At 41.6% G+C, this 17,747-nt stretch overlaps 1 protein-coding gene across 1 annotated transcript in view; it reads left to right on the top strand.

Moving 5' to 3' along the window:
• LOC142104087 (uncharacterized) overlaps positions 1-17,747 on the top strand; it is an 85,693-nt gene that overhangs the window by 45,352 nt on the left and 22,594 nt on the right. Inside the window, exons 30-34 of the mRNA XM_075188561.1 lie at positions 6,640-6,786; positions 6,895-7,614; positions 7,675-7,801; positions 8,039-10,002; positions 10,081-16,989. Of these exons, the coding sequence (XP_075044662.1) occupies positions 6,640-6,786; positions 6,895-7,614; positions 7,675-7,801; positions 8,039-10,002; positions 10,081-16,989 (9,867 nt within the window). The remainder of the gene's footprint in view (positions 1-6,639; positions 6,787-6,894; positions 7,615-7,674; positions 7,802-8,038; positions 10,003-10,080; positions 16,990-17,747) is intronic.

The following is a 17,747-nucleotide window of genomic DNA, read 5'->3' as shown; positions in this document are numbered from 1 at the left end:
ATATGTGTCTTCTATTATACATCCATCTGTAGACTTTGTGTAGCATTATTGGCATCAAGCAAGAGGGCATACACTGTTAATAAGGTACATATGAACAGATAGACAACTGAGGAAAAATGCAAGGAGTCTGCATTCTTGCAAAATACATCTGCAGGATTTTTTTTATTTAGATAAAACATTTTTTAAGCATCTAGGTACCTTAAACAGATATAAAATTTATTTATCATATAAATACATATATATATGGAGTCAGAAATCAAATGTTGACAAATTGTAATCATGAGAATAAATATGTATAAGATATTATATGTATCAGACATTCATTGTCTTGAAATCATGTATGGGTGAGAATTTATTTAATGTAAGAGTTTTGTGAAAATGTAATTAATAGTGGGGATAATACTCCCCATTGCATGTTGGATATGTTGTACGCTTTTGCTGTGTGTAGCTAGTAATTAGCCATTCTTAAAAATGCTAGCTAGAAACGTGGTACAAAGGCTTGTAACTCATAACAATTAGTCTGATATTATTTTAACTAGTTTAGTTTACACTAATGAAAATCAGTATCTGCAGTGGCATTACTGGGCACTGGCCTCAAGGTGAACCCGGTTGTAGGGCTTGGCATAGGGTCTTTGAAAACCTACCAAAGCCCCCGAATCTAATTAGTTGCTATGAATTACAGGGCTTTTTGCTGAATATATCATGTTATATAAATCTTTAAATGTCCCAGTAATTAGGAAGTTCTTGATAATATATATCATATTTCCCAACTGTCCTGATTTTGGCCGGACATTCTAATTCGTTGGCTGCAAAGGGGGAAGGTCTTAACAGTAAAATGGTCCGAGTTTTACCTAAAGTCGTCCATTAGTGGGCAAAGTTTGGGCAGGACTGAGTGGGAGCTTATTTTGTCCCACTTCAGAGATACTAAATGTTGGTAGGTTTGTATACAGTGGTTGAAGTTGGTGTGTGTGTGTGTGTGTGTGTGTGTGTGTGTGTGTGTGTGTATATATATATATAGATATAGATAGATATTGATAGATATATAGATATATATAGCTGTAGATATATATATATATATATATATATATATATATATATATATATATATACACACACATAGGTAGCTACCTCCTGCATGGGGGCAGGAGAGATCGCAAGAGCCTGCAGGCTGGGTTAATTCCCAAACAGCTACACAGGTGCATCATCAGAGTTATTGATCTGTTTGCAGTGTTTGGGTTGGGTATACAAGACTGTGTTGTTCACTTATGTTTGTGACTGATGCTGGAAGAGCTGGCCGGTGGCTAGAGAGCTGGTTTCTGTAATAGTTATAATTAGTAATAGTAATAATTAGGGTCACCAGGAGTTTTAGGCCTGTCAGTATTGCTTACTGGCGTCATTCTGACAAGACTGCATGCTGTTTATTGTGATGCAAACAATAAAGCACCAAGTTTGATTTTAAGCAACAAGTTGTTTAATGTAGGAATAACCAAGGGTGTCATTGTCGCAAGGTGTCAGAAGTTCCAATATATATATATATATATATATATATATATATATATATATATTTATGCAGAGACAGTATATATAGTGTATTAGAGTAATAAGTAGCACTAGTGACATGCAACTGTCTGAATGACGTTTCTTACAATATCCTTTGATTGATATCCTACAGCCTCATCTGCCCCACCAACTGTCACACGTGAGTATTGTAAATCTATATTTTCTCTTTAATCTTACAGTATTTATTACTCTACATCTGGTATAATGATGGTCATTAAATAGGTGGTATCACACCATTGCTGTATGTTACATCATTTAAGAGTTTGGAAACTATTTGTGAACTGTATTTTACTTTATAGTATGTATCTGTTTCCACTGTTGCATCTGAAGATGTCTAGTAATTAAGTGTTTATAATACACAACAATTACTTACTGGAGCCTAAGGAAAACTATTGCAGTTCACAAAAAAATATTTCTACGGAACAAAGCAACATTTGTATTACAGTACAAGGGTGCATTATTTTCTAATTAAAACATTTCAACAGTAAACTATTTTACACAACATGTTTAAAAATGTTATTTTGATGATACCGCCTATTTAATGTAAAAATGTATACAGGGCCAAGGTATATCTATTTGATCAAACAAATCCCTAAATCCTGCAATATGTTTGATATGATGCCTAGGGGGTATATTTACTAAACTGCAGGTTTGAAAAAGCGGAGATGTTGCCTATAGCAACCAATAAGACTCTAGCTATCATTTATTTAGTACATTCTGCAAAATGACAGTTAGAATCTGATTGGTTGCTTTAGGCAACATCTCCACTTTTTCAAACCCGCAGTTTAGTAAATACACCCCTAGGAGTGGTCAATTAGTTCTGAAACCACTAATAGCAAGTTCTATGTGGGTTATGCATGGAGGATCATCCTAACTGGTCAATATTTTACAATTAAAATTGTATCGGTGCTTACATGTAAGTATTCATCAGTACAAAGCCACAAGCATAATTTTTTTAACGCTAGTTCACTGCATTTATAGTCAGAAAACTAGCTTGACTCTCTATGGTACAAATTTTCCTTAATCTGACTGGTCCCACTGGACATAAAGCTGGTGTAATTATTCTTTAAAGAAATGTTTGACGTGTTGCTTAAAAAAAGCCCAAGTATCCTACCTTGCCTATGTCGTAACAAAATCATGAACGTTTGCAGGATGTGTAGCACCAAGCAGGACATGAGGTGCCAGTAGAGAAATATATAGATCACAGTAGACTTATTTATTATTATTTTTTGTAAAAACGCATCTACTGTATAGCTTTGATATACATTATGGAATTCAGCAGACGTCTGACAAAGGTAAGACAAAAAAAGACATCCAAGGTAGAGCTCTGGAATATATAATGAACGTCTACAGACTTCTGACACGGTAGGACAAAAAAACAGAAAAAGACATCCAAGCCACAGTTTTGGAATAAGGTAAGTTGGGAACATTTATGAAGACTGATGCACAGGTAACAGTGCAAAAAGGTGCTGTATCTCATTGCAACCAACCATAAATTTGCATCACTTTCTTAGCTGTACTAAATAAAAATCACAATCTAATTAGCTGCCATGGGTCACATCACTGTTTTGAACTGTTACTGGTGTAGAGATTTTGTAAATGCCTCCCAGTATCTGTTGAATGTAAATATTTCATCTTACCTAGTGCCATAAAATAGTTCAATGCCACGCTTTAATTACTCTAGCAAGTATGATGACTCTTATCTGCACCAGGTTATTATTTTAACATGACGTTCTATACTGGGACTAATGTATCACCTACTGTAAAATATAAGCATATTAGAAGTTACTGAGGAGTTCCGTGACCCTATAAAAAATACAAGACCACAGGCTGAATGCTTATATACAGGTCACGGAACTCAAAGGTGACTTCTAACATCAATTTTACTTTACAGTATGTGTGCACTATTCCTTATAAAACACAAGTTTCAGTTTGTTTAGCAGTTGGCTGAGGTCATTTACAAAGCGCATGATATGCACATTGGAAAATGCCTTGGCTTTCACCATTGGAGTTGGATGGTCCACCCAGTTCACATGGAGACTCCACAAACTAGATGTAGGCCGAAGTGTGCGGTCAAAGGGAGGAGTTGGGCAGAGTGAGGACTTTCTTTGCAAAACACAGAATAGGTGCAGCTACTAGAGAAAGAACTGATTCTGCAAGGAGGGCAGCCTTTACTACCCCCGGGAAATTGGGTGTTTGGTGAGCATGAACCAGACCCTCTCACTCTCAGAAGAGACCCCAATCTGCTCTTCTGATAGCAGTCTGGAGGGGCATTGTCGGGCCCTCCTCCAAATTTTCACTGTACTCAGATTTGTAGAGCAGATCAAAATAAGACTTCGTTTTGCAGAGCAAAATTATTGAAGTTGAATAAATGGTTGGAAAGCCATACCTTTTGGGGCATTAGATGATGTGAGAGGCATACAGCTAGTTCCATTCCACAAAATAATTAGATTTTTGCATCAGCAATGAGCTGGTGGAGATCTTACCTCATCCTATCGTTTTTATGGTATGCATTTTGAATCTTCCAGATGCACTTTGGCAGAGAATAAGATTTCAAGGCACACTTTCTCAAAGCGTCAAATACACAAAAGTGCCATGTACAATATACACAGGATGTCCCTTCACTCTCATGATAAATGTAAGCTATTCATGAGGCTAAACTGAGCAGTTTTATTTATTGAAAGGGCAAATTGTAAAGGGGTAGGATAGTGGACTTTTCATGTGACACACCTACCCTTTTTATAAAGCACGCATCTGTAGATGTTTCCACTTCTCCACACACCTAAGCATAGTTCTGGTTTTCTGCAGAATCTCTCAAGAGCTGAGATTCGGTATAGAACGTAATGTGCACAGGGAAGACCATCAAGACGAATCGGTGCAAAACATTTTACTCTGAGCATCCAATTTTCTTCATAAATGAGATCCACAGTGTTCACACTTCCAGTGACTGCACTGGGTCAGAAAGAAACAGCAGTGTAGATTATAGTGTCTACAACCTAATTTAAAATGCTCATAACCCTGTCTTTGAGATGCACTGAGAAGCATTAAAGTAGCATAGAAGTAAGAAGTGGGAAAGCTAATATACAGAGCAATGGTGCAGAGTTCACTAACTAAGATATGAAAGATAGTATGCATAAAAGTAGCATTCCAACTTAAACTTAAGAGGGGAATTCAATTGGCCGCGTTAAAAGTAATGTGGCCTGTGCACTATTACCTTTATTACGGTAATAGTGCGCTTAAATACCGTTATTACGGTAATAGTACGCCGACTTTTTGCTCACAGCTCCCTCAGCTCCTCGATGTGCTTTGGAACGACAATCGTTGATCATTGGAGCACACACACAAATGCGATATCAAACCTAACGAACGTTTATTGTGTAATAAGCACGATAATCGGGTGAAAAGCCAGCTTTGCACTTTATGTAAAAATTAAAAGAGCAAGATGACCTCTCTATAGTGAAGTATTGTTGAATTAACTACTGTCGAAATCACCCAGACAAGTGAACACATACCACATTAACATTAAATATAAATATATACTTATCTGAGAGGAACAGTGGATCCAGGAATTGAGACTGACTATATAGACTTGAAATCTTGCATACCTCAGATAAGCTGTTTATTTGAATAAAACAAAATACTCTATTCTGAATGAAGTCACCAGCTCCTGCCAGCAAGGAAACTACCCATTGCACAGCCACAAAGCGAATCAATGGATTGATTGGAATGATTGGAATGAAGCTGAGAGTTAACTATTACTTGTTTATTTTGTATATGTTCACTTGTCTGTGTGGTCTTGGCACTGGTTTATTCAACAATACTTCACATCCTTTTATTTTCACAAATATATTACACCTAGGAGAACAGATGATGCCTTGAAACACTTCCACATTTTTGTAAAACTGAGTGATTTCATATATAGCTTGCACATGAGGGAGACATAAAGTAAGATTAATGCTGCTATGTGTTATAGTTGAATAACAATGTGGACTTTTTGTACTTGCGCTATTATTGTATGCACTAATTTAGTGTCTATTATGCTTAAATACTTCTTCATTATTCTCATTTACACTTTAGTTTATACCCAACCATGGCATAATTTATCAATACTAATTCAAAGATTGAAAGTTGACATATAAGAAAGTGATAAAATTATTAGCCATCAATTACTTTCCTTAAGCTTTATCAAAAGCAAATGCATTCTGTTATGGCTTGTTCTTAATCATTTGGCCCACATCAGTGCTGATCTTCGAACCTTACTATATCCCTTTACAAATCAGACACATCTATATATTAGGCATTCCTACTGTCCATTCTACTTGGAAAAGGTTATGGGTATCCAATGAACACAGTCTGCAAGGACTACGTTTCAGAAACAAATGATATCTGTTGAGATGACTCTTGTGGAATCAAGAAGCTTTGCAAAAGCTTGGGTAACAAAAAGTATTTTCTCAAGACCTGGCCAGCCTCTTTAATCAAGAACATATACTGCTGATACCAGAGGTAAGATTGATCTGCAAAAGTATCCGGAGACTGGGAGATTCCATTAACAAATAGCAATAAATCAAAGAAGACAGAAAAAGATACAATAATGCTACAAAGTAGTAACCTTAAATTAATGTTCATATATCAATTGGGAGAGGACGATAACAGTACTTCCAACCAAGCATCTTCCACCAGGTAAGACACTTTGCCGTATCGAAATTATATCAAAGAATAAATATAACATTTTATAAAGATGTTAATCTGAAGTTACATACAGCATGGAAAAAAACCTCTAAATCAATGGCCAGATTGCTCAATTACAAAAGAAAAATAAACTTTATTCAGTTATGTTAGCAATTATTTGTACGCCTATTCTAAGAAAAATACGATGAAGACCAAGAAAGGAAACTAATAACATTCCACATACCATTTTCATATGGATTTTGTTGGTTTTTTTTCTAGCAACAAAAGAATCTTCAGTTACTACAGTAGTTACAAATACGTCTTCCAAAAGGACAACTACAAAAGAACCCGCTACTTCAACAATACCAGTAACCACATCATCATCAACAACTGAAATTTCAAGTACAACAGCAACAGTCACAACCCACACACCAACAACACCTATCCCTAAAACTGTAACTCCAAGCACAATAACTACAGTCACAACCGACATACCAAAAACACCTACCCCTACTTCAACAACTAGCACAACAACATCACCACCTAAACCAACAACAAGTACAACTGTCAGCACACACCCGCCCTTCACCTCATCTACTACTACTTCAACCACTCCAGTAACAACATCATCATCTACAATGATAACTCCAAGAACAACGGTGACAGTCACCAGCCACACACCATCATCACCTATCCCTATAACTGTAACTCCAAGCACAATCACCACAATAACAACTGACATACCAAAAACACCAACCCCTACAACAACAACTAGCACAACAACATCAACACCTAAGCCAACAACAACAAAAAGTACAACTGTCAGCACACACCCGCCCTCCACCTCATCTACTACTACATCAACCACTCCAGTTACCACATCATCAACTACAACGATAACTCCAAGCACAACGGTGACAGTCACCAGTCACACACCATCATCACCTATCCCTATAACTGTAACTCCAAGCACAATCACCACAGTCACCACCCACTCACCATCAACACCTACCCCTACTTCAACAACTAGCACAACTACATCAACACCTAAGCCAACAACAACAAAAAGTACAACTGTCAGCACACACCCGCCCTCCACCTCATCTACTACAACTTCAACAACTCCATTAACAACATCATCATCTACAACGATAACTCCAAGCACAACGGTGACAGTCACCAGCCACACACCATCATCCCCTATTCCTAAAACTGTAACTCCAAGCACAATCACCACAGTCACCAGCCACACACCATCATCCCCTATTCCTAAAACTGTAACTCCAAGCACAATCACCACAGTCACCACCCACTCACCATCAACACCTACCCCTACTTCAACAACTAGCACAACAACATCAACATCTAAGCCAACAACAACAAAAAGTACAACTGTCAGCACACACCCGCCCTCCACCTCATCTACTACTACATCAACCACTCCAGTTACCATATCATCATCTACAACGATAACTCCAAGCACAAAGTTGACAGTCACCAGCCAAACACCATCATCAACTATCCCTAAAACTGTAACTCCAAGCACAATCACCACAGTCACCACCCACTCACCATCAACACCTACCCCTACTTCAACAACTAGTACAACAACATCAACACCTAAGCCAACAACAACAAAAAGTACAACTGTCAGCACACACCAGCCCTCCACCTCATCTACTGCTACATCAACCACTCCAGTTACCACATCATCATCTACAATGATAACTCCAAGCACAAAGGTGACAGACACCAGCCACACACCATCATCACCTATCCCTAAAACTGTAACTCCAAGCACAATCACCACAGTCACCACCCACTCACCATCAACACCTACCCCTACTTCAACAACTAGCACAACAACATCAACACCTAAGCCAACAACAACAAAAAGTACAACTGTCAGCACATACCAGCCCTCCACCTCATCTACTGCTACATCAACCACTCCAGTTACCACATCATCATCTACAACGATAACTCCAAGCACAACGGTGACAGTCACCAGTCACACACCATCATCACCTATCCCTATAACTGTAACTCCAAGCACAATCACCACAGTCACCACCCACTCACCATCAACACCTACCCCTACTTCAACAACTAGCACAACAACATCAACACCTAAGCCAACAACAACAAAAAGTACAACTGTCAGCACACACCCGCCCTCCACCTCAACTACTACTACATCAACCACTCCAGTTACCACATCATCATCTACAACGATAACTCCAAGCACAACGGTGACAGACACCAGTCACACACCATCATCACCTATCCCTATAACTGTAACTCCAAGCACAATCACCACAGTCACCACCCACTCACCATCAACACCTACCCCTACTTCAACAACTAGCACAACAACATCAACACCTAAGCCAACAATAACAAAAAGTACAACTGTCAGCACACATCCGCCCTCCACCTCATCTACTACTACATCAACCACTCCAGTTACCACATCATCATCTACAACGATAACTCCAAGCACAACGGTGACAGTCACCAGTCACACACCATCATCACCTATCCCTATAACTGAAACTCCAAGCACAATCACCACAGTCACCACCCACTCACCATCAACACCTACCACTACTTCAACAACTAGCACAACAACATCAACACCTAAGCCAACAACAACAAAAAGTACAACTGTCAGCACACACCCACCCTCCACCTCATCTACTACAACTTCAACCACTCCATTAACAACATCATCATCTAAAACGATAACTCCAAGCACAACGGTGACAGACACCAGTCACACACCATCATCACCTATCCCTATACCTGTAACTCCAAGCACAATCACCACAGTCACCACCCACTCACCATCAACACCTACCCCTACTTCAACAACTAGCACAACAACATCAACATCTAAGCCAACAACAACAAAAAGTACAACTGTCAGCACACACCTGCCCTCCACCTCATCTACTACTACATCAACCACTCCAGTTACCACATCATCATCTACAACGATAACTCCAAGCACAAAGGTGACAGTCACCAGCCACACACCATCATCAACTATCCCTAAAACTGTAACTCCAAGCACAATCACCACAGTCACCACCCACTCACCATCAACACCTACCCCTACTTCAACAACCAGCACAACAACATCAACACCTAAGCCAACAACAACAAAAAGTACAACTGTCAGCACACACCAGCCCTCCACCTCATCTACTGCTACATCAACCACTCCAGTTACCAGATCATCATCTACAACGATAACTCCAAGCACAAAGCTGACAGTCACCAGCCACACACCATCATCACCTATCCCTAAAACTGTAACTCCAAGCACAATCACCACAGTCACCACCCACTCACCATCAACACCTACCCCTACTTCATTAACTAGCACAACAACATTAACTCCTAAGCCAACAACCACAAAAAGTACAACTCTCAGCACACACCCGCCCTCCACCTCATCTACTACTACATCAACCACTCCAGTTACCACATCATCATCTACAACGATATCTCCAAGCACAACGGTGACAGACACCAGTCACACACCATCATCACCTATCCCTAAAACTGTAACTCCAAACACAATCACCACAGTCACCACCCACTCACCATCAACACCTACCCCTACTTCAACAACTAGAACAACAACATCAACACCTAAGCCAACAACAACAAAAAGTACAACTGTCAGCACACACCCACCCTCCACCTCATCTACTACTACATCAACCACTCCAGTTACCACATCATCATCTACAACGATAACTCAAAGCGCAACTGTGACAGTCACCAGTCACACACCATCATCACCTATCCCTATAACTGTAACTCCAAGCACAATCACCACAGTCACCACCCACTCACCATCAACACCTACCCCTACTTCAACAACTAGAACAACAACATCAACACCTAAGCCAACAACAACAAAAAGTACAACTGTCAGCACACACCTGCCCTCCACCTCATCTACTACAACTTCAACCACTCCAGTTACCACATCATCATCTACAACGATAACTCCAAGCACAACGGTGACAGACACCAGTCACACACCATCATCACCTATCCCTATAACTGTAACTCCAAGCACAATCACCACAGTCACCACCCACTCACCATCAACACCTACCCCTACTTCAACAACTAGAACAACAACATCAACACCTAAGCCAACAACAACAAAAAGTACAACTGTCAGCACACACCCGCCCTCCACCTCATCTACTACAACTTCAACCACTCCAGTTACCACATCATCATCTACAACGATAACTCCAAGCACAACGGTGACAGACACCAGTCACACACCATCATCACCTATCCCTATAACTGTAACTCCAAGCACAATCACCACAGTCACCACCCACTCACCATCAACACCTACCCCTACTTCAACAACTAGCACAACAACATCAACATCTAAGCCAACAACAACAAAAAGTACAACTGTCAGCACACACCCGCCCTCCACCTCATCTACTACTACATCAACCACTCCAGTTACCACATCATCATCTACAACGATAACTCCAAGCACAAAGGTGACAGTCACCAGCCACACACCATCATCAACTATCCCTAAAACTGTAACTCCAAGCACAATCACCACAGTCACCACCCACTCACCATCAACACCTACCCCTACTTCAACAACCAGTACAACAACATCAACACCTAAGCCAACAACAACAAAAAGTACAACTGTCAGCACACACCAGCCCTCCACCTCATCTACTGCTACATCAACCACTCCAGTTACCACATCATCATCTACAACGATAACTCCAAGCACAAAGGTGACAGTCACCAGCCACACACCATCATCACCTATCCCTAAAACTGTAACTCCAAGCACAATCACCACAGTCACCACCCACTCACCATCAACACCTACCCCTACTTCAACAACTAGCACAACAACATCAACATCTAAGCCAACAACAACAAAAAGTACAACTGTCAGCACACACCAGCCCTCCACCTCATCTACTGCTACATCAACCACTCCAGTTACTACATCATCATCTACAACGATAACTCCAAGCACAAAGGTGACAGTCACCAGCCACACACCATCATCACCTATGCCTAAAACTGTAACTCCAAGCACAATCTCCACAGTCACCACCCACTCACCATCAACACCTACCCCTACTTCATTAACTAGCACAACAACATCAACTCCTAAGCCAACAACCACAAAAAGTACAACTCTCAGCACACACCCGTCCTCCACCTCATCTACTACTACATCAACCACTCCAGTTACCACATCATCATCTACAACGATATCTCCAAGCACAACGGTGACAGACACCAGTCACACACCATCATCACCTATCCCTAAAACTGTAACTCCAAGCACAATCACCACAGTCACCACCCACTCACCATCAACACCTACCCCTACTTCAACAACTAGCACAACAACATCAACACCTAAGCCAACAACAACAAAAAGTACAACTGTCAGCACACACCAGCCCTCCACCTCATCTACTGCTACATCAACCACTCCAGTTACATCATCATCTACAACGATAACTCCAAGCACAAAGGTGACAGTCACCAGCCACACACCATCATCATCTATCCCTAAAACTGTAACTCCAAGCACAATCACCACAGTCACCACCCACTCACCATCAACACCTACCCCTACTTCAATAACTAGCACAACAACATCAACTCCTAAGCCAACAACAACAAAAAGTACAACTGTCAGCACACACCCGCCCTCAACCTCATCTACTACTACTTCAACCACTCCAGTAACAATATCATCATCTACGATAACTCCAAGCACAACGGTGACAGTCACCAGCCACACACCATCACCACCTATCCCTAAAACTGTAACTCCAAGCACAATCACCACAGTCACCACCCACTCACCATCAACACCTACCCCTACTTCAACAACTAGCACAACATCATCAACACCTAAGCCAACAACAACAAAAAGTACAACTGTCAGCACACACCCGCCCTCCACCTCATCTACTACTACTTCAACCACTCCAGTAACAACATCATCATCTACAACAATAACTCCAAGCACAACGGTGACAGTCACCAGCCACACACCATCAACCCCTATTCCTAAAACTTTAACTCCAAGCACAATCACCACAGTCACCACCCACTCACCATCAACACCTACCACCACTTCAACAACTAGCACAACAACATCAACACCTAAGCCAACAACAACAAAAAGTACAACTGTCAGCACACACCAGCCCTCCACCTCATCTACTGCTACATCAACCACTCCAGTTACCACATCATCATCTACAACGATAACTCCAAGCACAACGGTGACAGTCACCAGCCACACACCATCATCACCTACCCCTAGAACTGTAACTCCAAGCACAATCACCACCCACTCACCATCAACACCTACCCCTACTTCAACAACTAGCACAACAACATCAACTCCTAAGCCAACAACAACAAAAAGTACAACTGTCAGCACACACCCGCCCTCAACCTCATCTACTACTACTTCAACCACTCCAGTAACAACATCATCATCTACGATAACTCCAAGCACAACGGTGACAGTCACCAGCCACACACCATCATCACCTATCCCTATAACTGTAACTCCAAGCACAATCACCACAGTCACCACCCACTCACCATCAACACCTACCCCTACTTCAACAACTAGCACAACAACATCAACACCTAAGCCAACAACAACAAAAAGTACAACTGTCAGCACACACCTGCCCTCCACCTCATCTACTACTACATCAACCACTCCAGTTACCACATCATCATCTACAACGATAACTCCAAGCACAAAGGTGACAGTCACTAGCCACACACCATCATCACATATCCCTATAACTGTAACTCCAAGCACAATCACCACAGTCACCACCCACTCACCATCAACACCTACCGCTACTTCAACAACCAGCACAACAACATCAACACCTAAGCCAACAACAACAAAAAGTACAACTGTCAGCACGCACCTGCCCTCCACCTCATCTACTACTACATCAACCACTCCAGTTACCACATCATCATCAACAACGATAACTCCAAGCACAAAGGTGACAGCCACTAGCCACACACCATCATCACATATCCCTATAACTGTAACTCCAAGCACAATCACCACAGTCACCACCCACTCACCATCAACACCTACCGCTACTTCAACAACCAGCACAACAACATCAACACCTAAGCCAACAACAAAAAGTACAACTGTCAGCACACACCCGCCCTCCACCTCATCTACTACTACTTCAACCACTCCAGTAACAACATCATCATCTACAACGATAACTCCAAGCACAACGGTGACAGTCACCAGCCACACACCATCATCCCCTATTCCTAAAACTGTAACTCCAAGCACAATCACCACAGTCACCACCCACTCACCATCAACACCTACCCCTACTTCAACAACTAGCACAACAACATCAACACCTAAGCCAACAACCACAAAAAGTACAACTGTCAGCACACACCCGCCCTCCACCTCATCTACTACTACATCAACCACTCCAGTTACCACATCATCATCTACAACGATAACTCCAAGCACAACGGTGACAGACACCAGTCACACACCATCATCACCTATCCCTAAAACTGTAACTCCAAGCACAATCACCACAGTCACCACCTACTCACCATCAACACCTACCCCTACTTCAACAACTAGCACAACAACATCAACACCTAAGCCAACAACAACAAAAAGTACAACTGTCAGCACACACCAGCCCTCCACCTCATCTACTGCTACATCAACCACTCCAGTTACATCATCATCTACAACGATAACTCCAAGCACAAAGGTGACAGTCACCAGCCACACACCATCATCACCTATCCCTAAAACTGTAACTCCAAGCACAATCACCACAGTCACCACCCACTCACCATCAACACCTACCCCTACTTCAATAACTAGCACAACAACATCAACTCCTAAGCCAACAACAACAAAAAGTACAACTGTCAGCACACACCCGCCCTCAACCTCATCTACTACTACTTCAACCACTCCAGTAACAATATCATCATCTACGATAACTCCAAGCACAACGGTGACAGTCACCAGCCACACACCATCATCACCTATCCCTAAAACTGTAACTCCAAGCACAATCACCAAAGTCACCACCCACTCACCATCAACACCTACCCCTACTTCAACAACTAGCACAACATCATCAACACCTAAGCCAACAACAACAAAAAGTACAACTGTCAGCACACACCCGCCCTCCACCTCATCTACTACTACTTCAACCACTCCAGTAACAACATCATCATCTACAACGATAACTCCAAGCACAACGGTGACAGTCACCAGCCACACACCATCAACCCCTATTCCTAAAACTTTAACTCCAAGCACAATCACCACAGTCACCACCCACTCACCATCAACACCTACCACCACTTCAACAACTAGCACAACAACATCAACACCTAAGCCAACAACAACAAAAAGTACAACTGTCAGCACACACCAGCCCTCCACCTCATCTACTGCTACATCAACCACTCCAGTTACCACATCATCATCTACAACGATAACTCCAAGCACAACGGTGACAGTCACCAGCCACACACCATCATCACCTACCCCTAGAACTGTAACTCCAAGCACAATCACCACCCACTCACCATCAACACCTACCCCTACTTCAACAACTAGCACAACAACATCAACTCCTAAGCCAACAACAACAAAAAGTACAACTGTCAGCACACACCCGCCCTCAACCTCATCTACTACTACTTCAACCACTCCAGTAACAACATCATCATCTACGATAACTCCAAGCACAACGGTGACAGTCACCAGCCACACACCATCATCACCTATCCCTATAACTGTAACTCCAAGCACAATCACCACAGTCACCACCCACTCACCATCAACACCTACCCCTACTTCAACAACTAGCACAACAACATCAACACCTAAGCCAACAACAACAAAAAGTACAACTGTCAGCACACACCTGCCCTCCACCTCATCTACTACTACATCAACCACTCCAGTTACCACATTATCATCAACAACGATAACTCCAAGCACAAAGGTGACAGCCACTAGCCACACACCATCATCACATATCCCTATAACTGTAACTCCAAGCACAATCACCACAGTCACCACCCACTCACCATCAACACCTACCGCTACTTCAACAACCAGCACAACAACATCAACACCTAAGCCAACAACAACAAAAAGTACAACTGTCAGCACACACCCGCCCTCCACCTCATCTACTACTACTTCAACCACTCCAGTAACAACATCATCATCTACGATAACTCCAAGCACAACGGTGACAGTCACTAGCCACACACCATCATCACATATCCCTATAACTGTAACTCCAAGCACAATCACCACCCACTCACCATCAACACCTACCCCTACTTCAACAACCAGCACAACAACATCAACACCTAAGCCAACAACAACAAAAAGTACAACTGTCAGCACACACCTGCCCTCCACCTCATCTACTACTACTTCAACCACTCCAGTAACAACATCACCATCTACAACGATAACTCCAAGCACAACAGTGACAGTCACCAGCCACACACCATCATCACCTATCCCTGTAACTGTAACTCCAAGCACAATCACCACAGTCACCACCCACTCACCATCAACACCTACCCCTACTTCAACATCTAGCACAACAACATCAACACCTATGCCAACAACTGTCAGCACACACCCACCCTCCACCTCATCTACTACTACTTCAACCACTCCAGTAACAACATCATCATCTACAACAATAACTCCAAGCACAACGGTGACAGTCACCAGCCACACACCATCATCACCTATCCCTAAAACTGTAACTCCAAGCACAATCACCACAGTCACCACCCACTCACCATCAACACCTACCCCTACTTCAACATCTAGCACAACAACATTAACCCCTAAGCCAACAACAACATCAAGTACAACTGTCAGCACACACCCACCTTCCACCTCATCTACTACTACTTCAACCACTCCAGTAACAACATCATCATCTACAACAATAACTCCAAGCACAACGGTGACAGTCACCAGCCACACACCATCATCACCTATCCATAAAACTGTAACTCCAAGCACAATAACCACAGTCACCACACACTCACCTTCAACACATACCCCTACTTCAACAACAAGCACAACAACATCAACAACAACATCAAGTACAACTGTCAGCACACACCCGCCCTCCACCTCATCTACTACTACTTCAACAACACCAGTAACATCATCATCTACAACAATAACTCCAAGCACAACGGTGACAGTCACCAGCCACACACCATCATCACCTATCCATAAAACTGTAACTCCAAGCACAATAACCACAGTCACCACACACTCGCCTTCAACACATACCCCTACTTCAACAACAAGCACAACAACATCAACACCTAAGCCAACAACAACAAAAAGTACAAATGTCAGCACACTTCCACCCTCCACCTCAACTACTACTACTTCAAGCACTGCTACATTAACAACTCACACAACAACAAGTACAACTGTGAGTTCACACTCGTTTTCCACAGCATCAACAATGTCTTCCTCAACTCTATTAACCAGTTCTTCATCTACATCTCAAAATGCATCCAACTCCAATACTCCTGTAGTTACTCCTAATATTGTAACTCCATCATCTGTGTCTCCTGCTACTGGTGCTCAGGAAAACAATTCAACTATTCATTCAAGTAAGTTTAGTGACTTTGGAGTGTTTTAGTTTTTTTTTAAAACATCATTGTAAATAATGTTTTTGTTCATTGGCATTCTTAATTACCAATGACAATGTCTTTTCAGTGTCAATAATCTACTTTTTAGTACATATTTCTAATGAGCCTCTTTTCGGGTTTGATGTATTTGTGTTTCAAGCGTTCATATAAAAATTCTGTTGCAAATGAGTGTAATTTGCGGTAACGGTATCTCAACATATGATCAAGGTACACACAGTAGTGTTTCCTCTTCAAGGATAAGTCAAGCATAGTAATCCATATAATTATGCCCCATGATATTGTGGGTATGCAGCTCGACAATGTTTTTCATGAATGCAGCGCCAGTTGTCAACTTATTCACACAGTCTAAAATAGTCTTTCTAACCCTAAAAATGTCAACATTTCCTGAATGTATCATATTGTCCTATACTAAATATAGATACAGATAAAAGTTATTGTAAGCATTGGATCCATTTCATTTTTAAACTCTATTAGTGAAAGAATCTTTGTTTTAAACTTAAACATATTTATGCACGCTGAGCCTGATTCATTCATTAAAGAATGTGAATCAAGAATTTCCATAACATCGCTCAGTGCATGCTCAAAAATGGACTATACTCCGTTGAACACAAGTGCAGGCAATTCAGCTTGGAACGCAAAGGACACTTCCGACTGCCTTCGATTTCAAGGGCGGAATGGGATAGAGAAGGCGCGTTTGGCACTTAATTTCTGTACAACGA

The sequence above is a fragment of the Mixophyes fleayi genome, chromosome 10 (assembly GCF_038048845.1).
Source record: "Mixophyes fleayi isolate aMixFle1 chromosome 10, aMixFle1.hap1, whole genome shotgun sequence".
Classification (NCBI taxonomy): Eukaryota; Metazoa; Chordata; class Amphibia; order Anura; family Limnodynastidae; genus Mixophyes; species Mixophyes fleayi.
Note: the sequence above shows the minus strand (reverse complement) of the source record. Positions and strands in the feature narration are given on the sequence as shown.